Source organism: Empidonax traillii, unplaced genomic scaffold (assembly GCF_003031625.1).
Source record: "Empidonax traillii isolate 1590-97213 ecotype Southwest subspecies unplaced genomic scaffold, ASM303162v1 scaffold173:size850371, whole genome shotgun sequence".
Lineage (NCBI taxonomy): Eukaryota > Metazoa > Chordata > Aves > Passeriformes > Tyrannidae > Empidonax > Empidonax traillii.
The window spans coordinates 614,266-641,406 of record NW_020955366.1 but is presented as its reverse complement, the minus strand read 5'-3'; the positions used below and the strand labels follow the sequence as shown (position 1 = coordinate 641,406).

Below are 27,141 nucleotides of genomic sequence, written 5' to 3'. Positions count from 1 at the left end.
GAGAGCTTTTGATAGAACCGCTACAAGACATCCCACCTATCCCTCAACCAGCAAGGCTCTGCCAGCAGCAGATTATAGACAGTAGACCTAGTCTTCTATTTTCCTAATAATAGCATCCATCTCAGTCATTTCCTCTGGAGTTCTCAGTAGACAACTGGTTATGAGATTTAAAAGCCACTCAAAGGCAATGAAAAGCACAAAGTCAGCTTTCTGTCCCTTTGTCCCCTTTCTTGTGCAGTGTGGCTCAAGGGTGAGACTATGAATACCCAAAGAGACTCCTCATGCACGGCTCTGATCTTCCTAGAACTGAATTTGAAGGGAGATACATAAAGATCAAGGTTTTCCTGTCTAAAAGCGATTCTATTTAAGGGAACTCATTCTGCACAGTGGCATTTTGTGTAATCTAGGTCAAGAGTTTAAGGTTAACAACTAAAATAAAATGCTTTCAAATTAAGGTATTTTTTAGAATAATTGTCTAGAGGAAGTCTAGATTGCAATCAGTTCAGCTAATAATTTACGTGGTCCTTGTGCCCAAATTGCTAGTGATGTCTATGCTTGTGCAGGTACAAGCTCATTACCTGCAACAGTGACTGCATGAGTGCCAACTCGCCCTAAGAATGTGATAAAAAACCCTAAAAAGTAAGCCCTTACTCCAGCCATGCCAAATTCTCATCCAATATCCATAGCTGTGCTCAGGACACCTGACTCTCAGAATTCATTTAGAGTCAGGGTCACTCTGGAATGGTCAGAATTATCAGTTCATTCAATTTGAGATGAAGTCACAGGAAAATAGAAATCAACAAAACTGCATGCAAAAGTTAATAAGGGGAGGAGAAAAATTACTGGCATTCAGCAGCAGACACCTTAAATACATGGTTGGGAAAGGTTAAGTTATTATTTGAAGGAGAAGATGGAAAAAGTGAGAAAAGTTATACTTGTGGATTAGTCAATCTCATATATAAATATAACATTGAAAATCAGTTCAAGTATTCCATATGACAGCCAGGAAGAGGTACAATAAACAACTGGGAAGTAGGTAAAAACTTTTCAGATTCCCCTATTTGAAAAGAAATCAATGGTAGTGGAGACAGAATGAGGAAACAGATTGCACTGATGACTGAAATCAATACCAGTAAACAGCAGATTTCCTTCTTTGAGAGCCAGAAAGCACTCAGGTTTGAACAGATCCACAATGACAATCTGCTCATTTTACTATTAATTTAAATTAAGATACTTGGAAATTGATGCAAAATCTTAAATTGCATTCATGATAAACTACGTATGAAATCAGCACAGAACATCCCTGACTTTAATCAATACTTTTCCACTAGTCTCTGTCAACTTGGTGCCAGGATCTAGGAAGCAAAGTATGCCAAGCACAAACTCAGGATCACTGTTATGTAGCAATGTTGTTTAACTGGGATATCAGCCCAGATGGGAAAAAAACCATGATACAATCCCTTCCCTTCTGTGTTTCAGACTTGCAAAGGAATTCACGGTCAGATATGGTGACTTTCTTCCTATATGACTATGAAAAATTTGAAAACCCTCTTTGGAGTAAAACTGCTTCTGTCTGCTTCTTGAAGTTGTCTTTCAGGAGCAAGGATATCACCATTCCTCAGAGGTGGAGCAATTTGACTGTCAGAAGCAAACAAACAAGCTATAGCAATTTCTTAAAATGTTTCACGTTCCTCTGTAGATGGCTAAGCAAAGACCAAAGTAGTCTCAAAAATCCCTTATGTTACTTTGAATAAACATTTGTCATTAATTTCAGACTTTTACCTTCTAGAAAATTGTATCTTGCTTTGAACCAAACCCTGAAATAAATATTACACGTGGAAAAAACAATATTCGAGTCCTATGAAGACAACACTGAAAGTGGCCAAGCCTGCTGGTATCACGCAGACCTCCAAAAAGATGAACAAGACCAGGATTAAAAACCAAAACCAATCAAACAAATCCAACCAAACAAAAAACCAAAATCCCTCCTCCCTCCAAAAAACCCAAACCAAACACCAAACCGAAAACCACACCCTGACTCAAATGGAAATTTTACCTCTGTACTATAATATATCATTTTTTTCTGGTCAATGGCATGTCTCCAGTTTGAGAGACGTAATAATACAGCATCATGAAGCTGGGTATCCAAAAATTTCTTCTCTTCCCCATAATACTGTAACCTTTAACAATTAGTTAATTCCTGTTAGAAAGACAGTAGGTCCTCTGAAATACTTTCATGTTCTTGTATAACAGAAATTGGTAGGAAAGAACCAGTCCAGATTCAAAAGTTTGGTTTTTTCCCTCTTCTCCAGTTGAGATATGCTGAGTATCCAATGTTTCCTCTAAAAGCTGCTGACAGTCTCACTCACCAGTGGGCCCCTTGTGGACCCAATGGCCTCTCAGGCCTAAAGAAGTATCTGCACTCCCAGAGGAAAAAACAATTCAGAATTTGGATGTGTTTTCTTCACTGTTTATTACAGTCTGCATGTTGCCTTTAGTCAGAACATTCTTCCTCAACCTCCTTTACCTTGCAAACTTCATCTTCAGGTTGCAAAGCGGGCTGAGGAATGCAGGGGAATGTCCGAATGCTGTGTGGATCCACCGGAGGCACCAGAGTCAGCGACTCTACGCTCAGGGTATCCGTGTTGTCGTCTGTAATTAGGGATATTGTGGGCTGCTGGGCAGGAATCAGGCTGGGAGACAGGTTTGCTGTTTCTATGTCACTGGTTTTCCCAGCATTTTTGCTGGACTTGGAGACTGCTGAAGGAGTTTCATCAGCCAACAGCGTCTGACCGGAAATGGCCGTCTGAGGATGCTCTGGAGCTGAAGGATCATCTAATAAAAGAAAACACCAAGAACAATCAATATTCAATTTACTATGTACATTAAGTCAAACAATATACTATTATTCATGAGTGTTCAAGAATAGTTGGGTGGGAAATGGAGTTCTGTGAAGCACTCTGCTTACACATTCACTTTCTAGTAATTAGAAATAAAACAAGATATTATGGAGGCATAACCTAAAATGCCAGCAGGATTCTGTTCAAAACCGGACGATTTTAGACATTTAGTATTAGAATATGCAGCAATATTAGAAATATTCCTAGAGAGAGGAAATTGAGGGGAAGAATTAGAAAACCTCTCCAGTATTTAGTATCCACTAAAATGAACAGCTACCCCATGCCAGGAAGATCTTTAGAAATAAGAGAGAAACCAAAAAAGAACCACTGTATAGCTAGCTTTCCCAAAAGGTGGCTTGTTTCTTACAAAAATTTGGAAGTCATTCTCTCAATTTGTTCTCCAGATTCACATTTAAGCGACACCTCAACCACAGGAAGCGAACTAGGGAAGCACAAGAGGAGGAAAATGTGCTCACTGCAAGTGAAAGGTGCTGCAAAATAGGCCTGGTTTACACAGGCTTGGGTTGAAGGATTTTTTTGTCCTCCTAAGCATGGAGCATACAACACAAACTTGAGAATAAGCATAACATACTACAGAGAACTGATATGCTACTACACCTTTCCACATTATGGAAACAACTCCAGCATTAACAACCAGTTGTACTGTCCTTTTCCCCCTAAAGATCCAAGTGAACTATCCAGTAAACTGTTCATTTGGCTCAGGATGGAGAAGGAATGGAGGGGATGAGGTGATACAGCCTTACATGAGCAAGTATGCCCAGAAAAGTAATCTTTTTTTTTTTTCTTCTCAGACTACAACAATCGATGCCATTAAAGTAACAGGTATCCAGCTTCAAGACAGACCAGTTTTAGAGCTTTTGTAAGAAACAGCATGTGTTCAAGTGTACAGGCATCGGCACAAAGTCTACAAGGCAATGTAGTGAATACAGAAGGTAAGAATTAGGTTCTGGTTTTAATACACAGTGACCTTAAAAATATTTCCGTTTCAATATGATTCCAATTAATCCTGGAAAAGAACAGAAAGCACGAACATAAGACCAAAAAAAAAAAAAAAACACAAGACAAAAAAACCAAACAAAGCTGAGAATGGAATGGATCAGTGGGGTAACAGTAAGGTTATTGATTTTTTTACCTTGCTGGTAAGATAAACCCAAACAATGGTGTATTCTCACTTCAGAAATCACTCACATTTACTTTTTGCTGAATCAGTGGCTAAAGCTTCTTGCTTTGACAAAACCAAAATTCACAGACTGTAAAAAAGTCTCCTTTTAAATAAAAGGGACATGACTGGTTATTTTTGAAATATAAGGGCAGATCCAAAGTAACTCTGCAGATTCTTTTCAGCTGTCAAGAAGCTTTAGGGAGAATGCAGTGACTGATAACAGAGGAAGTGATGCAAGACTTGCATGGCAAATGAACTGCTAAAACAATGAAATACAGCCTCAGTTCTCTGAATTCCAAGCTAAATGCTACCATTTCAGGATGCACAAAACAGTGAGTCTCTCTGGGTGATTTTACTTTGTGAATTTATAAGACCTTAAAAGGATATCAAATGGTCTTTGCCAAGACTATTTTTTATTTTACTTTTACTATAGCGTGAATATTCACCAAAATTCAGGATTCAGAAACTTGAGGCGTTCTGATAAATAAAGCATTCTCTATCAATGGCATTCTGCTCAGGAATGTTCTCTACAGCACATCTCTAATCTGGTTCTGCTATTTCACTTCTGATCCTGCATTTCATTTCTTATATAATTCCTCCCCCTTTCCCAATAAAATATCAATATATTTTCTCAATACTTTCATTTACTGAAATCATGACAGACATATATATTCCTTTGTTATGCTGTATTGGCCCCAAATCCTTCCATGTAGGTTCTAAATCAATGCTGAAGTGACTCCCTTCTTGACTTCACAAAGAGTATTTGCAAAAATCCTCCACAAAAAAAAAAAGGAAAAAGCACCTGGAGTTAACAAGCCCAAACTTTCCATACAGAAGTCTCAAAAAACATTCATGAAAAAAGATAAAAATATCAAAAAATGCTCTCAAGCCCACAGGCTACTTGAGGTGTACACTTGGCTTGAAAATGCGACTACAAGATAGTGCTAGTAAGTTTTTCACCATGATTATCTCATATATTTTGGATATAAGCCTAGAGGGAAACAATCCTAGACTACAGACAAAGGAAGACAGAGATCCAGCATCCTGGAATGAAAATTTGGTATATAAGAGGCATTATAATGAAAAAAAAAAAAAAATTCAAACAATCCTCATGATGGAAAAATGTTTATAATTGAATACATGGCTTCAGGACAATAATTACTAATGAGAAAAGCTTTGAGGCTCAAAATTTCAAAGCCTTTTGAAGTCATGCTCAAATCAGAGAAGGATGTAAGTAATCTAATACTGGAGAACAAGATTTCTACTTATCTCTCCCCAAGCAAGAGTGTTCTGGCAAAAATATAAGCCAAATCTGAAACAATACCAAGGAGAGTGCAGCCAGTTTCTTCACATGGTTGTGATGCTGACATTTAGTTCTAACAAACCCCTCCCACATACCTCCAAACTTAAGCACCAAACAAGATTTGAAAACAGGGTGTCATTTTGCAAGTTGGGAGGTATTATTAGCTCTCCCTGGATCCAGTGGCTTCAACAGCCTTAGATGTTTTTTAGCACTTCTGTAATGCTACAAAGGGTATCATTACAGCAAAAAAATCCACACCAAATCACAATTTCTGTTATATTAACTTATGTTTAGAAGAATTATTAGTGAAAAAAGACAGACTAGAACAGAAAATGCAAAGAATGAATATCATCTACAGAGAAGTGTTCTAATCTGTACAGCAACAGAATAGGAAAGGATAATGAAAACATAAATTACCAGACATTAAGTGAAAAGATGTAAATTAAATCTATAAAGATGAAAAAGGGTGTTTACATAATATCAACAGAGTAAAGGATCTTCATGCCACGACAGTAAAAACAAGAAATTATTAAGATACAAGTTAAAGTAAGTTATACAAAAAAGTAGGTCATCTGAAGTGTATTTTCCATCTTTTTTGCATGTGCTTCCCCTCCTCAGGCAATTAAACAGTCCATAAAGTCATCTGCCCGAGTTTGATGATCACAGAAGTGTTAAGCTCGTGCCATCAGAGTCCAGGGGCAGTTGGCCATTCAGTTCTGCTGAATGCCTGTCCATTTTACCTGGGCTATGAAGAGATTCCCCGCTGCTGGCCAAGCACCTGCATCACTGTCCATTCAGAGCCTGGGCTTACTCAAGGTCACTACAGCCAGGGCTGCCCTGTGCAAATGAAGACATGGCTGCTTTGAAGCTGGAGGCTTGAGAGCACAATTTCCACCTTTGGCACCAGAGCCAAGAGACGTGGGAGAAACTGCAGATAAGGCTTTCAGAAAGGGCTGAAATATCGCTTTACAACTCTCCCTAAACAAAACGCAGAGACAAAAATCATGACGCTTTCTTTCTTCAGTTTCCTACCTCACTGTCACTGCTGTCAGCACAGAAACCAAGTATGTTCTAATAAGTATTATGGGCTTGTGAAAGCTTATGGAGGAACCTGCCTGAGTGGGTATTGCGGGAGTTTCTGCTGCAGCTGCTGCTCGAAGACCTAAACCCAGTGTCCGCCGTGACTGTCAGCCTCCGACAGACTAAACACCCGCCGGCGTCCTTTCCTGCCAGACCTTACTAGAGGAAAACACAGCGATATATCATACACAGGCTTGAACAGGGACACAGGGAAGGGAAACTGGAATGAAGACAAAGGATAAATGTTAGAGCAGCAACAAGTATAAGTGACAAGGACGCATCCGGAACTGCTGGTATCTTGGATACAATTTGACACCGCACCAAGAGCTTTCTAAGTTTGGGAAATACTTCTGGAGCTGGAAGTATTCATTCTTTAGGAATAAATGAGTTTAACTAAATTTAATTTCTGCTTCCCTATCTGGAAAGGTTCATAACGCAGTTTGGGCTGTGTCTGGCAATACCAGCAGCACTTCCACCAAGGAGGGACTGGTAGGCATTTATTTGCATCCCAATCTCCTCATATGCTTTAGAAATCTCGAGAGAAGTTATTTATCACAAATTCTGGTGACACAGAATTATTCTCCCTTTCCCTGGCCATAAATTATATGAGGTGCAGTACTGTGCAGGTGAGAAAACTGCAGACCATTCAGCCCTACAATTCTATCATCTAAAAGAATTATAACGATTATATTAAAGCTAACCACACTGTTTCAAAAGATAGCAGCAGTTCAGATGATGATGCTTGGTGCATAGAAAGTTCCTAGAAAAGAAACTTTCTAAGAACAAAAGTACTTCCTCAGCTAGTTAAAAAATTACTACCATCACAGAACAGGAGATCAAACCACATTTACATTACTGATCATAGAGGGAAGAGACAGGGAAGCTTTCAATAGGATGGGAGGCACTGCTCTTACAGGCTCTCCATGCTTCATTATTCATCCTCTCCTTGGAATAAAAATTTAATTTTACAGACCGAAATCTAATATAATCACTGCAACAAGGGACAGCTCTTTGTACTTATTTGAAGTCTTTTATCATCAATATCTGCCAGAAGTGTGAAATACAGCATAAGTGGCACAGAAGATCAGTGCCTTATGAAGTCTCCAACATCAATTGCTCCATTGTAAACATTTTCATAAGCACTGAAGCCAATTGCTTTTTAAAGTTAAGATAACTTAAAAAGTAATAAAATACAGTGTAGATGACATTAACACATTTGTAATTCTAGAAGACTGCTAACTTACAGTAAAGAGAACTTCTATATCTAATCTTTGACACATATAAAATAAGCACTTTAAGGGAGAGCTCGGTTCCAGCAAGGTTAGCCAAGACGTGACTGCATTCTGAGCTCTGAAACCTGATGACTAAAATCTGCCTAGAAAGAGAGCATTTCTACTTTATGCACAGCAACACTTCAAAAGGACACATTCATTAAAAAAAGTAAATAATGTAAATACAAAGAAAAACCCCAAACCAACAGCAGCATTTGCAGAACCTGACACTGTTTTTTCTGTCATTAGGGATTCTGCTTTCTTTAGGGGATGACTTCTGACTTTCCAGTTTTAAAGAACTGTGATCTTTCAAAGGGGCTAAGATTAATTCCCAAATACTACAAATGGGGGAGCTGCCGGGTTTTACAATATGTGTGCCATAAAGCAGTGTGACAATTATTAGGCAGGAGAGCTGATCCCTGAACAGTTTAAATCAATAGCAACTGTCAACAGACAGTAGTTCAGGACACTATGATCACAAGTTTACAGTATAAAAAGTTGTGTGGTTTAAAATGTTGCTCTCAAGAAAGGTAGTTGAGGTAGTTTCCTTGAAGTCCACATACCCATCTCCCCTTTACCTTGTCTGGCCTTCTTGACTGAAGTTCCTGAGCAGCTCAGCATGTTCTTCATGCTCAACAACCCCAGCAGTTGCCAGAACAAACATGGGAGCAGGGAAGGTGGGAGGGACAGAGAGCTCCTACATGTGCTTGTGTGAGTGTGTTTAAAGTGGAATGGGAAATGAGACGGGAGATTCAAATGTGACAGATGGTGACAGCATTCAAGTGCTACCTTGGGACATAAAACAGCTGTTGGCAACTGCTTGCTGCTCATCAGCTACTTGTTACTTGCTGCTCTGTGGAGCCACTTCACATCATGCAAGTCTCTTCTGCTTACAGCCAAGTAAGGCAGGCTAGTTCCAACTATCCTGTTGGGGAAAATCACTGTGCTTTGCACTGAAGTGGGTAAATACCAACAACTGTTTCCATATCCCAGCTGAGCGGTCAGTAAGACCTGATAGAACACACAGTGATGACACTGGCACTTATTTCTGCAGAGTGCTTCTGCTCATGCAGAAGCCTATCTGGACATGCCAAAGAGATCATCTCTTTCATGACTGTGTTCCTGGAAAGTTTCCAGTAAAGATCTCAATTACACAGAAATAGTATAAAAGGGAGAATATTAATGACAAACTTGCAGTAAACCAGTCAAATCAGTGAATGCACAAACATTGTTCCCAGGAATAGAAAGCAGTACTGATCTGACACTGAAGATTAGCAAAAAGTGTCAATAGAGCTCCCTGAGTTGGGGAAAATCATCCCCACATCCCAACCCCCAAAAGACCTACCTCCAGGGATTTCAGATTTCTCTCTAGTTTATATTAAGGACCTTGAGACACCATCACCCCCTCAGCTACAGCTATTTAAAACATTATTCATTATTGGCTGCAACTACACCAGCAGTTTGGTACAGACCTTTGAAGCATCCTGTACACTTAATGCTTTGGTCTGATTTTAGGAACAGTTTTGTGTGCATTAATGAGATTCTGTCACAAGGAAACTGAACTATAACGTATGCTACAAAAATGCACCAAATACACTTCAAATATTAATAGCAGTGAATGCCTGAACTAATAACTGGTCCTTCAGACAATCACATACATGGCAAAATCCCTGAGGCATCTCAGTACCACCTGTGCATCATCCTACTGCAACAAACTACCTGCTCAGGCACCTACAATCACTGTCTTTCCTCTTTGTTACTGTTCCCTGAGCAGAACAAAATCCAAGAGCTGAGCTCCAAAGTCATCTCTGCAGCAGGTTAGTGAAGCTGCTGACCCCAGACTGAAGGAGTTGACACCCATTCTCACGTTCACCTCCTCTGCCTTTACTGAAGGTCACTGTGGTGGGACACAAATCTGTATCTTCAGAGCTATATTTGCCGAAGCACCTGCATCAGTGTGCTCAGATTCTGGGCAAAAAAATCAAACCCCACCCAAAGACTGTTTTCTTGGATGGCTTGTGGCATTATGCATACACATAATTTATGATTAATTCACAGCGAACGTCAAGGTGGGCAGCTCATGCAATGCAACCAGGAAAGTGCACACTGAAACCCTTCCTCTGTTTTTTTTGTTGTTTGTTTTGGATTTGTTTGTTTTGGTGTTGGTTATTTTTTGGTTTGGGGAGGGTAGGGAAGAGTTTAAGAGTTTTTGTTATTGTTTTTATTTTTTCTGGAAACAAAACCCAGCCTCCTGTCATCAGGCTTTTTAAACTCCAGGAAAAACAGAATTTTATGTTATACAAATGCCAAGATAGTGTGTAAGTAGACTGTAATTTTGGTAACTACAGTCTGTGTTTATTCTTCAATTAGGCACTATCTTTTTATGCTTGGTGAGTAGTTATGTGTTCTGAATCTAGGCATTTATTCATAGAAGCCAGATTATATGCACTTGAAAGACCTCAGTTTGAAATGTAGTACAGTCCTGCTTGATATTTCTGTGAACTGGCACGTCGCTTAACAACAACAAAAACTATTTAGATTCTTTGTTTTCATTTCCTTTACCACAGTTTTCTCTTAGCCACTATTGGCAAGAACTTGTAGTTACATTTCTCTGATCACAGATGATTTAAATACAGCGAGGATATTGCACATGACCTTTTTTACACTGCTAAGGAGAAACATGTCATCAAACAAATCTTTTCTTGTAGTGCCAATCCATACTGAGAGTTCTGACAAATAAATGATAGCACCCCTAGAGTCCGGGTGCCAAATGCTTCACATATTTACTGTTCACAAACTTCACAAGCACCCTTTCCTCACCCTTTTCACCAGTATTTCTTGCAGGGATAGTCAATTTGAACATATAATGCATACTGGTCTGCTGACACTGTTCAGTGAAGGCTACAGAACACACTAAATTTTTTAACAAAGGTTGCATCATTTCCTGTAGGACTGCAATAAAGTTTAGATCTACCTGGGGCTTCCAAAATGCTGGGTCTTAGAAGGGGTAAGCAGAACATCCCTCTTAAGGAGTGATCAATACTGGAAGTGACCAGTGAAATGAGGGGGTTGCTTGAAAAGGTCTTGAGAATCAGGTTCCCTCTTTTGTTTTACAACCAAATGAGGCAGAGGGGATCGGTTCTAGCAGGAAAGCAGCTCAGTGTGCACCCTTCAGCATTTACTTCTTGTTTAGTTTCCAGCCTGAGGCTTTACCTCACATAATTTGCACTCAGAACAGACACTGTTAGAAGATTCTCTACAATTACTATCCAGAAAGGAGGAATGAAGGTGTTCTAATGCAACAAGAAGTCCCAGCCTAAACATACCCACTAAATACCTTGACCAGTGCAAATAAATGAGGGCCACATTTGTCAAAGTTACACTGTCACTATTTATACTGCAGCTCTTCTGAAGCAGAGGAACAGCCTCCTGAAAGGTGATGTTCAGCCACAAGAGTGCTATTGCAAAAGCTTTACAATATTAACATCCTAAATAACTATGTTCCAAAAATTTCCTATTTGGCCCACTGCTACCAATTAACATGAGTATCAAAAAAACATACAAAAGGAAATGTCACCCAGTTCAAAAAAGATGGAGATCAACTTATCCACTAAAGTGAAAGGCTAACAGTTTAGATTATGTACTCATGCAAAGCAATACTTCAGTTAACACAAGCAAAACAAACCATCAACAAAAAAACCCCCCGCAGCATTCTAAACTGTATGTGCTAGGAGAGCAGACAGGCAAGCAAGACATAGTTTCACCAGTACTTAAAACCACTACTGAAAGATGCCAAGTATTTATTAGAGTTCCAGAAAGCTGAAGAGATCATTAAAATCTGCACCACAATTTACTTTTAATTGGCTTAGTTGAATGATCAAGTGATCTGAAACCATAAAGCCCCATTGTTTTTAATCCAATAACACAGTAACTTAATTTTACAAGGAACTACTCTATATCCCTTAGTGCCTAGGCTGAAAAGGGTGATTGAATACCTGAGGGGCTCTGTGCAGCAGAAGGGGTGGATGTCGAGCTCGCAGTCACTGAATCACAGCGCCCTGTGCTCCCACTGCCACTGGAAGGTGACGGTGATGAGAGCGGGGAGGGATTGTGCTGATTTATACACTGGGCTACAGCAAAGCCTGCAAAACAGCACAGTGAAGTTTACAAGTTAATTATTAGCTTGAAAGAATCAACTTATTGAAGAAATTGGGGAAAGGTAAGAGCAAATACTGTATCAAAGTGGTGCCGATTTCATGTAGTGCCCCAAATGACCCACTGAAAGCTTAAAAACAGAAATGACAAGTCAGGAAAATGCTGTGAGCAGCAACACACACTGACAGGTTGTGCTACCAGTTAAAAAAAACACAATAAAGAACAGAAAAAAGCTAACAGTTATCAGTCCTGTTAATAATGCGACTTGATCTACACTCCCATCCCCATGCTTATACTCTAGAACTAGACTCAAAGCCACTTGCACAAACACAGTGCTATCCTGAATTTCTGAAGTACTTGCATCATAGTTATAGATGGGTGAATGCCACTTTTACCAAGCTTTTCTCTTATTTTAAGTTACAATTCATTATGTCCAAGATGAACACCACTCGAAAGGATTAGAGAACCACCACAGCAGGAGCCATCTATTTTAGTGAAAAACAAAACAGTTTGGTGAGGGGCTAATTAACCCATAAATGTAAATAAATTCATGTCTTTTATTTCAGAAACCAACCTGATTGATCCTCTACAATCACTTAGATAAGTTGAACTGAGGTCATACACAGTGACGCCTGACAGTCTGCAAAAAGTTAACCACAAACTGACCTACCTCAAACGTGAAAGACTCCTCTATCACTGGCCCTGAGTGCTATAGTTTTTAATCACAGAAAATGTACGTTAGGTTTCTCACACACACTTCATATTTTGAAATACCAGTTAGAATGGGGAAACAAGGAATAATCAGTGGACTTCTGACCACACAAGTGAGGCAAAGCCAACTGTGAATGAAATTTGTTTTAAGAATAGCTACTGAAGCCACTGGTACAGAAGTGCTTAAATCAACGTATTTTTCTTCCCTTACAATGCTGGAAAAAGCTGTACCCAACCAAGGCATTCTACATCCACAACAGGTTTGCACTTCAAGGGAGGAAAAATCTTCCATCCTCACCAAAATAGCAGAAAACAGTAAACAAGGTCTGCCCTGACTATCCCAGGGAAAGCTGCCCTGATTCAGCAGGATTGCCTGCCCAAACTTCTGCAAAACAGCACTCAGGGATTCATCTCCTTACAAGGGAGCATTTCCTTCAAAATCATCATAACATAGCTTCTCTCCCAGTACAGCTGCAGAGGAAGGATTTGAAGTTAAAAGGAAGTTATTTTAGATAGGAAGGAAAGGTAAGTCTAAATCATTCAAAATACTGTAACTGGGAAACTAATGACCAAGAACAAATTTGCTAATCAGGATACTCCTTCAGGAAATACTTGCAAAGAGAAGGAATTAATCATAACTACAGGAAGGAAAATTAACTTAGAAGGTTCTAGAAAGGTCTTTGTCACTACTTTATGACTCCCAAGTTGTGATTGAGATATTACTAATGAACAAAAATATTTCCTCTCCAGTAGTCATGATTCCGCTTCAACATAACTTTCTATTTAAGACTCAGCAAGGTATTACTGTAAAGATGTGCCTTTCCAGTTCCTTGGAGATCTTATTTTCATAATCACAATTGTTCGTAGGGCTGTGTTTCCTTTCCTAAAACATGTATCAACATGTTTGTCAACAAATCCTACTGCATTTCACATACCAGCAGCAAAATTTCATACCAAAACCTGAAATAGCTTCTTAGCTTTTCTTTGAAGGAACTTTTTCTTAAGCAGTTAATTCAAATCTTCCTGTACAAAGCTCACCTACTGTCTTATAAAAGTTCTAATGTGAAAGACAGCCTTAACAACAAACTCTGCTAAGAATAAAAATGGAGGTGAGGAAGAGGGGAAAGGGCACTGGTGGCAGAAAACAGGAAGAGCAAAAACAAACAAACAAAAGCCTGAGAAGTAGAAATAAAGTCTTGGCCAAGAAAGTAGTAACTGTTTTCTCATTGCAAATCATATCCTCATTGCCCCAATGTCTTCTGGGGCAATTTCTTACTATTCTTCTTACTATGCTACTGTTCTTACTGTTCTCTGCATTGTTATCTCATTACAAATTCTCATATCATACTTTAGTATGATATTCTGATTCCAATCAGATGTTCCTACAGTAGCTGTTGAGCAAATTTAAAAACAATTCTTGTCTGTATTTTCTTTTTCATTTAAAGGGTTACAAAGCTTTAAAAGATCTTTTTTTTCCTTCAGATTTTAAGAAGAAGATGGTTACAGTTTGCTTGACATGGCTAATGTTAGCGAGAGGTTTTTTCAGCTTTTCCCCTCAAAATCACATCATCATCATATACTAAGGTATTAACAATGGATAAAATAGTAAGAGATATCTATTGATTCCTTTTGCTTTTCAAAATAAATTTACTCAGTAGGTAAGCTACCACACTTGTTAAAATATTTAGATGCACCTTTTGCTGGAAATCATTAAGATTTCCCTTAAGACACACTGGGAACATAAATCTCAGAATAGAGCTGATACTTGAAACTAATACTTGAGTTTGCTTGGAGAGGAAGTCATTATTTATTTACTTTGAGTAGAAGGCCTATGTTCACAAGGCCCCTACCAAATCTCCTGGTTTCTTTGAAAACAATATAATTATTTACATAGAGCGCTTCAAAAGTATCATATTCATACACAGATGGTGAACAGTCCAGCCAGCTAAACTATCCCTAAAATGCTCTAACATTCTAGCAAAGGCCATCAACTTAAAATAGACCCTGAAGCATATTCATAGCCATGACTTCATGATGATAAAATTGATCAAGTGAAGGCTTTTGCTTATGTTGTTCTCTGATAAGAACTGCCCAGTTTATCAGCCAGTTGGCTGGGATGATTGCAGCTCCTCACTGCCTTTGGATAACACTCCGTAAAACGCACAGGTGAACAGGGATGTTCTGGGGCATGGTCTGTTCTATTCTCATCACCCTTCACGTGGCTTGCATAAAATCCAGTTCTAAGCTACAACAATCCTCACCCTCTTCTCCCCAGATACCAAGAAGCACTTTCAAAAACATTTTAACTTTGGACTAGGAAACAATAAAGTAAAACAAAGCACAGTTTGCCTACAGTAAGGTAACTGCAGACTCTCAAGTGAAATATGGAGAGCTCTATGTATGCACTATGACAGAAACCAGACCAGACTGAAATATGTGTTCTTGGAAATTCTGAATTCATGGACAAGGGGGATTAGGGAACTGATTCAACAGTTGTATTAAAATCCTCCACAGACCAACATTTGCAGAAGAGCTGAAAACATTTCTATTATGTTAATGTCTTAAAAACCACACTGGGTGTACAGCACTGACAGCTACCATCCTACTAAAAGTAATAAATAATCTTCCAAAAATATTGCCAAAAACATAGTTCTCCTTTAAATCTACAAAGGACATCATCACCAAAAGAAAGTGTAATTTGTTTCTTAAAAGTACAGTCAAATTTACTGACTGTATGAGCTTTGCACAGCTCCTAAGCACCAGATGAAGCCATAGCATTAAGAAATGAATACATGAAGCCAGTAATTTAACTGCAACTTCTTCAGTAGTTGTTTTAAAAGGCAAAAAAAAATCTTCCTCTTGAAGTGAAAATCACCGTGGGCCTCATTAAGGGATAAGCATAAACAGATTCCTATGAAAATCACTCATAACTAGGAAACCTCATTCATTCATGAGCAAGAAAGAGGCATTTGATACTTTTTTTTGTAATCAGATGTAAAACAGGATATGAATCCATTTTTTATTATAGTACTGGCTGTCATAAAATACACTTCAAAGATGCTACACTTTAAATACTTTGTGTTCTGTGCCCCATTTCTTGTACTTTGTACCAAATAAAAGCTTTGCAATACTTTTTCCTCTGGATTTGCAAGTGGAAGTCTCTATTTCCTGGAATTCAAAGGAAATATGTGCTTGTTTGAACAAATTACAATATTGCACCACCTCCAATATCCCCCCCTCAAATTAGTGATAAAGTCACTTGTTAGGAACACAAGGGCACGGGTCTTGGAGAAAGATGAAACAGTAACTCTGGGGCACCTTTCCAACCACACCTTTTCCATGGAAGTCACGTCAAAAAAGGAAATGCACTCCCATCATACAACACACACTTGTCTTTTGAGAAGCCTGACTGGCAATATCTATGGTTTTATCATTGCTGTTCCCCAGCCAGGACTCAGGAAAACTGAGCTCTAATTCAGCCTTAAAGCACTTAAACATCTGTGGTGTAAGTAGAGTATTTGAATTTTGATCCACCGAATCACATCTAAAGAGAAATGCTGACTTCTGTGAAAGGACTGGCAGCAACTGGGGTAATGACATAGTATCTTTTTGTATAATACAGCCCAAATAAGTACTTTCAAGCAGTATGAAATTCAAATTTAACATGACTCAAGACAAAATGAGAAAATTTCACCATCTGGAAAAGAAATTCTGCACAGAAGTCAGTTTGTGAAACAGAAAATAAGAGACAAAAAGCATTGTTTTAGAATCATTCCTTTAATCCTAATTCCAAGCTAATGTTTTAGGAGAAGCTGTGGCCCTCTTCTCTCTTGCTGGCTCTAAGGTAAATGAAGTAGTTCACAGTATCCTGGTTATTTTTACAAACTGGCATGAAAATCATCATAACCAAATGAAAGGAGGAAATAGGCACAACTGACAGGTGTGTTGCATAAATACTGAGTATGCAAAACAGGATTTAAACTGACTCAGTTTGTAAAGGAAGGCAAAGTATTAAGATATTCTCAGCACATCTGAGGAAGCTGTATCATGTCTTTGCCTTGAAGTATTACTCACGACACAGCCAGAACACACACCCAGGTGTTGCTTGTTTCTCAAGGAGTAAATTTTTCCATAAGCCTCATGCTGGACTTGTGTGTCAGGAACATATTACAGTAAGTTTTTCACTGCTTATACAAATTACAATGCAGTTTTTGTCAGTGAATGCTCATCTCACCTGGGACTTTGTCAACAGATGCAAAGACAGAGCGCTGCACGGTGGGGTCGCTGCTCCCACGGCGGGACTGGTCGTAGAATCTAAAGGGAAGGTGTTGGGCTGTGGCTCCTGAGCTGTGTCCAAAACCCATAACTTCAGTTGAAGGCTGAACAGGAAGATCCAGGAGAGCTATGTTTAATCACAATTGATAATTTTTGTTACTCAAAAATATATAAAAGGAAGAGGAGGTGAAAATAAAATTGATAGTTTGTTCAGGATCTTAAGACTAAGCCAGATTTTTAAAGTGACTTGTCTGCATTTACCTCTTAATTATGGTTATAATTGCAGTGAAAAATGAGAGACAGTACCTCTGGCAACCTGTTCTACCACTGCTGTCCACATCACATTCACACGAAAGAAATCCCAGAATACAGTGGAGGGCTAAAAAAACCCCAGGATTAGAGATATCCAAGTAACCTCAATAACTGGGCCCCCTTTTATTTGCATACCTATTTTCCATCCTATGTTTTAAAGTTTCTTTTCCTATACTCACCAGTTCACTCAGTTTACTGGTAAGCTTCAATTTGCCCTTCACTTAGTTTACTGGTAAGCTTCAGTCTACTCTTCACTCACTTAATATTCAAGTAATATTTGAATCACTGCTATCTCCTCAAATTAACTCTCTCCTTCATTTCTTCACATGCATTTCCTCCATGTGCTGATATGCTGGAATCTAGTGCTGATATGCAACTCAACATTTTGGATTGCTCATCATCACCACATCCAAGCATTATCATCAAGACCATCCAACTCCAGCAAACTGGGCTCCAGTGCAGTCCTGGGGCAGCAGAACATCTGCTTTCTATTGGAATTCTGAACCACTGCACCACATTTGAAGAGAAACACTGAGTTTTGTACAATAACTGGCAGAAAGTGGTAACCCGACAGGATTCCTTTTTCATCCTTTCCTGAACTGTCATAACTATGAAACCACATATTTCACTCCAATAAAATCTGTCACTTGGAAACTCAACACCGCTTTACAGCTTTCTGTGGCCACCATTTTTCAAGATTTCTGTACCTCACCCTTGTGTTACAGAGGGCTTTGCAATGCCACACAAGCCTTGTTTCCAGAACCCTTTCACAGTGACCACTCACCTGCTATTCTCTGCATTTTCATGCGCCGGGCCTGGATCCGGCCCTTTGCCAGGCGCTGCTTTGCAATAATGCAGCGGATGTGATCTGAGAAAATGAACGTGGCCTGAAGGATGGGGAAGGGCTTAGAATGAGGGCTCGAGGCAGGCTTGTGAATGATTATGTTCAGAGCTCTACTGTCATCCTCTACTCCCGTCACCTGCATGTCCTAAAGAGTAACACAAGGTAAGGAGTTAATGAAAAAGCAAGCTTTTTTTAAAACTATAAATATCCAAATTAAAAGAAAACACTATGAATGTTCCATTAAAGCTCTTACAAAGACAGTTTCCACAGTAAAAACCTCAACTGCAGTTCGTACAACCTTGGATTTACTCCTTTAGAAACTGGTATTCAGAGAGATTTAGTCAGTTGAAAATTCAATTAAATTATTTGAACATAGCAAATTTTCAGTACATAAAAACAAGGCAAGGAGACACAAATGGGAGAAACTTCCTAAAGCTTTTGAAATCAATTAGATAAGCACAGATAATTTTGAAGTAGCAACTTGTCACCTTCCCTACTCATGTAGGAAGATCAGAACTCTTGGAGAGTTCTTGAGCAACGTGCTTGGGACTCAATCCTAGTTGGAAATGACTTCAGTGTTCAAATGAACACAGCCCAATATATACTAGGGAAGTCACCTCATCTGCAAGTGTGTTTCTGGTTAGCTGTGTAAACTTCTTCAGAAAATCAGAAATAAAGGCAGGAAGCAGAAAAAAAAAGATTAGTAACTGAAGAAGCTAGTAAGCATTGTAGAGAGCTTAAACATGAAAGCTAATATTGGTATTACTGTTTATCCAACACAAAATGTAGATTTTCAGCTCAGAAAAAGTAACCACCTAGACTACAACTTCTCTTACCTGCAAAAGGCCTGCAAACTTTACTACTCCCCATCCAAGTCTGGCAATATCTGGTTCAACCAAACTCATCTGGTAAATATCCACAGCCAGGAATCTTTGAACTTGACCCCCATCCTTTGTTATCACTGTACATGCAATTAGATCACTGTTATCTGAAGGAAGAAAGGAAGGAAAAAGGTTATTTAATCACTGAAGGCGAGGATCTTGGACTCTGGGTGTTTTACACAAAACGTTAATATATAAAAGCATAATCATTTTGACAACACATGGTTAAAGGTTTTGTTTGCTTTTTTAATAAATATTTTAAATTTCCCTATGAGTTGCTTTATCCCTTGCTTCAGACTGATACTTTCATTCACATACTTGATACACGCAGGTCTTTTGCCACTCTCTCATCTAGTACAATTTATAGGAAGTAAAGTATTCTGAACATTATACAAAACAGTAAGAACTTAAATTTACTCATCCAAACATCTAACCAAGTATTTAACACCATATTTCATACTAGAAACATTTGCAGGATAGATGCAAAAGCTACAAGTGGAATCACACAGCTTTTCAGAGTGGCAGGTCATCCAACCACAGGCAACAGCCATAAATTATGGTTGGAAGGTGCAAGGAATTCCTTTGTGCATAATACAGCACAGCAGGTTACCCAGAGAGGCTGTGGAATTTAAAACCAAAGGTTTTCAAGTTTCAAAAAACCAAAACCAACAATCCTCCCCAAACCAACTTCCTCTTCCCTCCCCAAAAAACCCCCACACCACAAGTGAGAGGTCCTTTCCAACTAACATTTCTCTGAATCTACAAATTATCCCTTACCAGCAGGATCCATTCAAAATTGATTGGGTGATAGGAGATGAAAAATGGAACCCTAACACAATTAAAAGAGGATAATTAATGCTAATCCAGTGTGAATTTACTGTGAGCTCTTGAAATTTGAGAAAACAACTTTAATCAATAAGTGCAATACATACAGGACGTGATTCAGTTACATGAGGATTGATTGCTATTACCTTCTCACAGGCTTAGAGAAGGCTCAAGAAATCCTTACAGGATTGGCAAATATTACTATAGGAGCCTGTGGAAGATTTATTCCCGTTTAGAGAAGGAGCTGAGACACCAGGCAGAAAAATCACAGACATCTAAAATGGCAAAGTAGGCAACTGAACCCTACCAAATATTACTGTACCAGTGGCACTCTAATAACCTAAACAATAAAAGACAAGCCACAGAAACAGAATAAAACAAGAAAATCCATGTGAATATTTATAAAGATTTTAGCGTAACAGCAAGCAGATTAAAATACTTGGAATTACTGCTGTAATTCAACAAATTCAACTGCCCGACTACAAAAATGTACTTCAGGTAAAGAACTCAAGGGGCAGAAGTTGCTTTCCAGAGCTGAAAGTTTTCATTTTAGATCTGACAAAAACTTGAAGTAAAACTGTATAAGTTTATCAAAGAACAGAAGGGAAAATTACTCATTTATTAGGCAACTGTTAGAGGAATTCTTTGAGTTTATACAACTGAGTGAAGGCCATCTACATGACTGTTTCTGGCTCACAGCTGCTGAACGGTGAAAAGCTACATCGTCCTTGATGACAAAAACAGAAGAGGAAGTGCAGTTAAACACATTTCCAGTGAACTGATCTGAGAATACTCAAAGCTATGCTATAAAACAGTAACATATCACATAGCTAACACATTTAGATGAAAATACCAAGCCCACTAAAATTCCGTTTGAAACTGAAAACTTGATCTGGGGATTAAAGTGAACCACAGGCTGAAAGGCCATTCAATACCAATGTGACACTGCTGTCCTTTCTGAGATTAACTGCAGTGCCTCATTTTTCCTCATGCAAAATGATGCCTGTAGCCAGTTTGGGCACTAGACCTCCAAGACATGGATCCAACAGTTCTGTGGATTTTCTTGAAGAAAAATATAAGTCTGAGGAATCAACCAAGGAAGGAGAATTCAAAGGCCTCAGCTGCTTGCAGCACAGATGTACATTAGGTAAAAACAGCTGACTGTGTTCATGTAACACTTACCTGAGAAGATTGCATTACATGAATTCTTTACTCATATAACAGCTACTAAATGTACCTGATCTGCCTCAGGGCTTGATCTTTAATGATTTTACAATTTACTGTCATCACAATTCCAGAAATCATCTGCAGGCATTAAAAGCTCTTACAGAAAACTTGGTGGCCCAAGATAAGATAAGCATTAGGCTGCAGAGAGTTAATGCACCACCTCCCTCCCACCTGACAAGAAGAACCTTTCCCAACAGCACATAGCCCATTAGGGATGATATTCTGCTTTACTGCTTACTAAGAATGCAACAAATCAAGGATCCACCTAGATGTTCCCACAAAGGACATTTAGTTGAGATTAGAGGATGTGTCCCTGGTCATACACCTGCACCACATTTTGGCTTCCTCTCTTCTCCTCAAATATGACAAGTTGCACTGGGCAACTTTCTCTGCCTGAGTCTATTTTGAGCAGGGGATTTAGACCAGGTGATCCCCTCATGTTCCTTCCAACCTCAATTATTCCACCATAAACTTCTCTCAGACACGTTTTTAGAAATATTGGCTGCTTTTTTAAGGCCTGGATATTTGGCAGAGTGAACAAGAAGACTTAAGTATATTGTGACTCATTTTCAGTTTCAGCAATGAAATAAAAGCTTTAAATGTATCATCATTTACCTCTTGGCCATGGTATTTAAAACACTGCCACTACCAGAGTGCTGTTACCAGCCTGAAACCAAGCACTGCGGCTGTTAATTTGAGCTGACAGTGAACTTCTCACAGTGAGCTGCTGACTAAGATTAAAAAGACACCTGCACGAGACACCTACAGCCTCACATGCAGTCTGAGGCAGGCAGTTATCACACAACACGTGAGTGATTCAAAACTATTTACAGCAGAAAAACAACACTGAAAAGTACTAGATATCGTTCTGGCGGCAGCATACACAGCAATATGGAATGAACCTTCCGTGGAATTCCCTGACTCTCAACATAAACATTCATATGTAGTGCTGACAACCTTGCAACTACCCCTAAAGGTTTACAATGGACAATGGGCCCATTAAAGTATTAAAATGGTTCTTTACAACATACTTTGATCTTTCTCATCCAGCTACCACAAAACACCAGCACTGCATTCAGGCAAAAGGAAAAAATAGCAGTAATATGCAGTTTAGAGGGGAAAAAAAAAGCCAGCAATTTCTCCATGTCAGACTATTTGGGAAATGGAGGGACTACTTACTCAAATCAAGAACATCATCTGTCTTTATCAGATCTCCCTCCCTCGTGAGTGGTAACTGAGTTTCTGGCTCATCTCGCAAGTGCAGTGACAGCGACCGGAGCATAAAGAAAACTCTGATTGCCTTGAGAAATTAAAGAAAAGAATATTAAAATATTGCTACACCCAGTACTACATATTTTAACAGAATCTTACAAGCATATCCTGACTTTTATAACCCCCAAGTTTGTTCTCATACAGTAGATCTACATTTTGAATTGAAAAAGTAGAATGTAATTTCAAACTTTGCTAGAAAAATATATGAAAGAAGTTGAAATGTGCAATGTTCAATGAAGTTCTGTTCCAAGTGCTGTTCAAAGCAGCAGAGTTTTTGGGACACTGGCACACTTACACAGATTGTGACTGACAGGCAATTTTTTCTTTAATCATTATTTTAAGACTGATTGTGTTTGCAATACCTGTATGCTACAGACATCTACACAACCAGCCTTCAGAGACTGTCACATTTTGAACTCAAAGCAGTGATAACTTTCTGGCCAAGCTTAGCTAAGATGTCTGCAAGTTAGAGAGAAAACAGTGGGGAATTTTCGCATTTTAATTTGCTGTGTTCGTCAAAACTAGCCACATGTAATACAACATTCTTGGAGCACTTGATTTATATTCTCAGAAGGTCTGTACCAGGGCAGAGCACTCTGAAAGCTGCACCAGGCCCAAGAAACTTTCAACAGCTGCTCTGTGAAATTAATAAGTTAGTTTTGCTTTATAAATTCATGACACATGGAATGCAAAGACCAAAAGTGTCAAAGAACAATCATCATTTTATTAGCCACATTTTGAAAGGCACCATTTATAATCTTCTTCCCCTACAAGAACTGTATTTTCAGGAGAGTAAATGAAAAATCATTTTTTATTACTTCCGGTGTTTTGTTTTTTAAGAGTTTCCTACACAGCAATTCTGTGGCATACTGTAAATTAACTGCTGCCTTACAGTAAAAGCACTGAATTCATGAACAGCTGCAATGCCCAGAAACTCCCAGATTGCAGGAAGTATTAGGAAAAACAAATCTAAAGTGCTTTAAGGGAAAACCCTTCACCCCTCTATTTTTAAAATCAACAGAACTGTGGCTCCTGTGAACCAGCAGTGTGAGTGCTTGGCCAGCCACCATCCTGGCAGTGCTTTCAGAAACTTCTGGCACAGCAGGGATGAAGAGAGGGAAGTCATGTACCCGGCTCTTCCATGAAATGACAAAGCAGATGAATTGGGCATGCTGTTGAAATCTATCGGGGCAATATGATTATGGGAAGCAAAGGATGTCAAGGGTATCTAAAAAAATATGATATTAACACTGGCTTATTCATAAGAACAGAGTCACTTTGTAATGGGAGATCTCTGCCCTTTAGGCAGATTGCATTCTAATGGATTGTGGATTTACTGAAATTATATACTATTACTGTAAAGCAGTTTTACTACCACATGCTTCAAGGAAAATTCACAATAGTGGGTTTAAAACTTCTCAAATTCAATCAAGAACAGGACTATTTTGGTAACCCAAAAGTCGAACCCAACAAGGCGTTTGGGCTTTGCTTGTTTGTTTCATTTTGTGGGCTTGTGTTTGTTTTTTTTTTTTAGTTTGTTTTTTTAATTTAGAGGGCAGCCATCACTCAGCCCGCTTTCACTTATTTTTCCCTTCAATCCTCTTTCTCCTAGACAGCATTAATTTTGGTTGCATACATTCCCTATAAAAGAAACATCACTTGTCTCCAAACATGTAATCACATTTACTGCAGATTAATGTACAGGAGTAGAAAACAAAATTATTTAGCCTTTGAAAAAAAAAAAAAAAAAAAAAAGCAAGAACATCAGATGAAAAGGGAATTACACTGTGCTTTCTACAATATTGACAGCCCTCAGTTTGCTAGCAACATCAATACAAATCCAAAAGCATGTAAGCTGGGCCTTCCCAAAACAGTTTATTGCCACTTAGAGATTTTCTATAGAGAAAGAAGTCAGAGCCTAAAAAGATCTGATCTCTAACAGCTAAGAACTCACAATATAATCAAACTAAGGGACTTCTTCACTTGCCAGTGAAATAAAACTCGAAAATTTTTTTGGAATCATGACACAGGATGCTCAGAATTGACTGTTCATTTGAAGCTGTCAGCAAAACCCCAGCAGCTGCAGTGGCAGCAGCAATGTCACAAGATAAACCTCGAGTTCAGCACATTGTCATGGCAATTCAGCAAAGCAAGGGAGCCCAGCTGGAAAAAAGCAGCCCAGGAATTGAGAAAATGCTAAAACTTGTAGAGCAATGTGACTGGGGAAGGAGGATCAACAAGGAAGCACTGTGGGACTTCTTGTGGATGACAAAGCCCCTTTCATCCCAAACACCCTACAGGAATATTTGCATCGATTTTTTAATTTCCACTAACAGAAGTTAAGCTATTCCTTATTTAGCACATGAAAACCATGGAACAGTCAGTTTCCATTAATGTGCACTTCTAAGTATCCTTCTGTTAAATGCCTCAGAGAGAATTCCAGGAAGCATTTTTGCTTTCTAAGAATATTTTTCAAAGTAATTCCCTGTATTTTATCAGATAACTTGCGGTGATAACAAAAGCTGTGTGGCTTACAATAAGTAATGAAAACAATCAGAAGATTCCTGGAAAATGTTTTTTTTTTTTCTTCAAGGGTACTTGAATATAAGTACATATACACTTATGTAAATGCAGAGAAACCCTAAGAACAGCACTTTTCAAATAATAATGTCACGCAATAATATCTCTCTAAGACTTACTGGCACTGCAAGGCTTACAGGACACTGCCAGATAAGGGCCAAGAACTGATTAACCTAAGAAGGGTGATAATAATGATGTCATTCAGGTCAGGATTACCTCTACAGATTGTGTCAGTCCTAAAAATAGATATTTTGCTATTTTTCTCCTCATTCTCAATCTCTACCATTAATTACTTTGGCAAGATGAACTCTGGAGTAGAATTAAACTTTTTTCTATGTGTAGAAACATGAGTAGTAGGAAGCCAGCCAGCCTTCCACTGGAGATTCCTACTACAGGAATATAATTGCAAGGTGGATGGAGACATCAGATCATAAAAGGAAGCTGACAATATCAAAATGCCTCTGTATGTAGATGCCTGTATGATCTGAAAAATTAAAACCTCAGTGCAAGAACACGTTGTGTTGACCAGACACAAGAAATAATAGATAAAAAGTTCTCCACTGGGACTGGTAATTGTCTTATACTCTGCACAGGTCTGTCTTCACAATGTCTTCCTGATTTTATGCATGAAGCTTTCAATCAAGCAGTTTTCAAGGAAAAATATTATTTGTATTTCTAGGATTGCTCAAGGACTTTGGCACCATTCTGCCATGAACAAATACAGGAAAAAATAGTCCTACTCACTCTTCGTGTCCTTTCCACATCTCCACAAGGCAATCTTTTCACAAAATCAATACCAGTCAGTGGCGTCCCCGTTGGAGGCAGTAAGATTGAGGCATCCATCATCAAGTATTCTACATTCATGGGTTTAATCTATAAAAGGATTTTAACATTGATTACCATAGAGAACAATAAGCATTTGCCTCTTTACTTTCAAATACAACTCACTGGTGCATATTCTCAAGTTCAGAGAAATTTTAATGCCATCTGTCCTACTTTAAGCTCCTTACAAGCCATCTCTGGTTTATATTTGTACGTCGTTTCCTCACACACTGTTGAAGTTTCCATATTGATAGAACAGAGGGGAAGCTCCAAAAGATTACTGAAGAAGAGGTATTTCCCTAATACTAAACCCCGAATTTGTCCGGTTTGCTTTTAAGTTTTGACTTAAACTTGTGGTTACTTCAATCGCAAGAAAAAGTTTCCTGCAACTTTTTCTCTCCAGAAACAACTTTCTAGTTTCTAATAATGCAGCAACTTTCAAAGTTAAATGTTTCACAACAAACTTTCATTAGTTAGGCTGGTAAGACACGTGTAAGATGCTTCCCATATTAAAATACTTATTATAACACACCAACTGTAGACTGTGCTTTTTCAAAGAGACAAACAGCAGCTTCTCATTAAATCCCTGACCACTGAGGAAAAACCTTGTAACTGAGTACCCAAAGCATTTTAATCTGAACTCTAACCTAAGAATTAAAACAGATAATTCCTTTAACAACACGTTTAGAGGTTAAATATGAACTGAGATCAATCTTAGTAATCCATCAACATGTTCACAGGCAGTACCCCTCCTAGAGCAAAGGCCCCAGCGTTTGCTTGCTCCAACCCTGTTTTCCACTGGTAAATAAAGCGACACCATCAAAACTGAGACCTTGCTGGGCTTCAGACAGATATAGGAAGATTTTTGTATTGTTTAGTAACTAGGGAAAAAATAAATCCAATGTTCCATTTAGCAGGATAAAGTAATTTCTGTACACTCCATCTCAGAAAGTAATGGGCTTTACTAAATCAAAAGTTGTGAAATTTCACATAAACAATTTATGTGAGTAGAGACAAAACCACCGCCCACGTTTTGTCATATTTTGTTATTTTTTATTACAGAGCCCAGTGTTCTCAGTAACTATCAGTAACTGTTCCTGCTCCTGTGCTGTATCTGGGTTTGAGGATTTGGCAGAAAGGGTGTCACTTACTGTCATACTGCGGTATTCGTCTTCAAACATATCCAGAAAAATTTCTTCTCCCTTCCAAAAGCAAGAACATGAACACACCATGAAACCTGAGGGCTGTGGAGCTGTGTTGGTTTGGTTTGGTTATGTAGAGGGTGTCTGTGAGGGGAGGCCCCTGCAGGACACTACTGAGCCCCACAGCAACACTGATGGAAAACACTCAGAGATTCCTCTGCAGCCCCTGGAGAGGACCACGGTGGAACATAAACCCACAGTGCAGCAGGAAGATGTGCCCTGAAAGAGCTGCAGTCTGTGCAGCACCCACTGATGATTTTCCTGCAGCCCACAGAGGAGGGGACCCACACTGGGGCAG

General features: G+C 38.8%; 1 protein-coding gene across 6 annotated transcripts in view; it reads right to left on the bottom strand.

Annotated features, from left to right (window-relative positions):
* Positions 1–1,471: 1,471 nt before the first annotated feature.
* CLEC16A (C-type lectin domain containing 16A) overlaps positions 1,472–27,141 on the bottom strand; it is a 54,753-nt gene continuing 29,083 nt past the window's right edge. For 2 of the 6 annotated variants that reach the window (XM_027885835.1, XM_027885836.1), the window contains 9 exons: positions 26,793–26,843; positions 25,564–25,692; positions 22,147–22,267; positions 18,871–19,022; positions 17,975–18,179; positions 16,838–17,005; positions 11,733–11,879; positions 6,502–6,621; positions 1,472–2,835 (listed from right to left, as the gene is read on the bottom strand). In XM_027885835.1, the coding sequence (XP_027741636.1) occupies positions 2,495–2,835; positions 6,502–6,621; positions 11,733–11,879; positions 16,838–17,005; positions 17,975–18,179; positions 18,871–19,022; positions 22,147–22,267; positions 25,564–25,692; positions 26,793–26,843 (1,434 nt within the window). In that variant the 3' untranslated portion in view covers positions 1,472–2,494. Of the gene's footprint in view, positions 2,836–6,501; positions 6,626–11,732; positions 11,880–16,837; positions 17,006–17,974; positions 18,180–18,870; positions 19,023–22,146; positions 22,268–25,563; positions 25,693–26,792; positions 26,844–27,141 lie in introns of those variants that run through there. The other 4 variants (XM_027885837.1, XM_027885838.1, XM_027885839.1 and 1 more) reach the window with 3 other exon arrangements.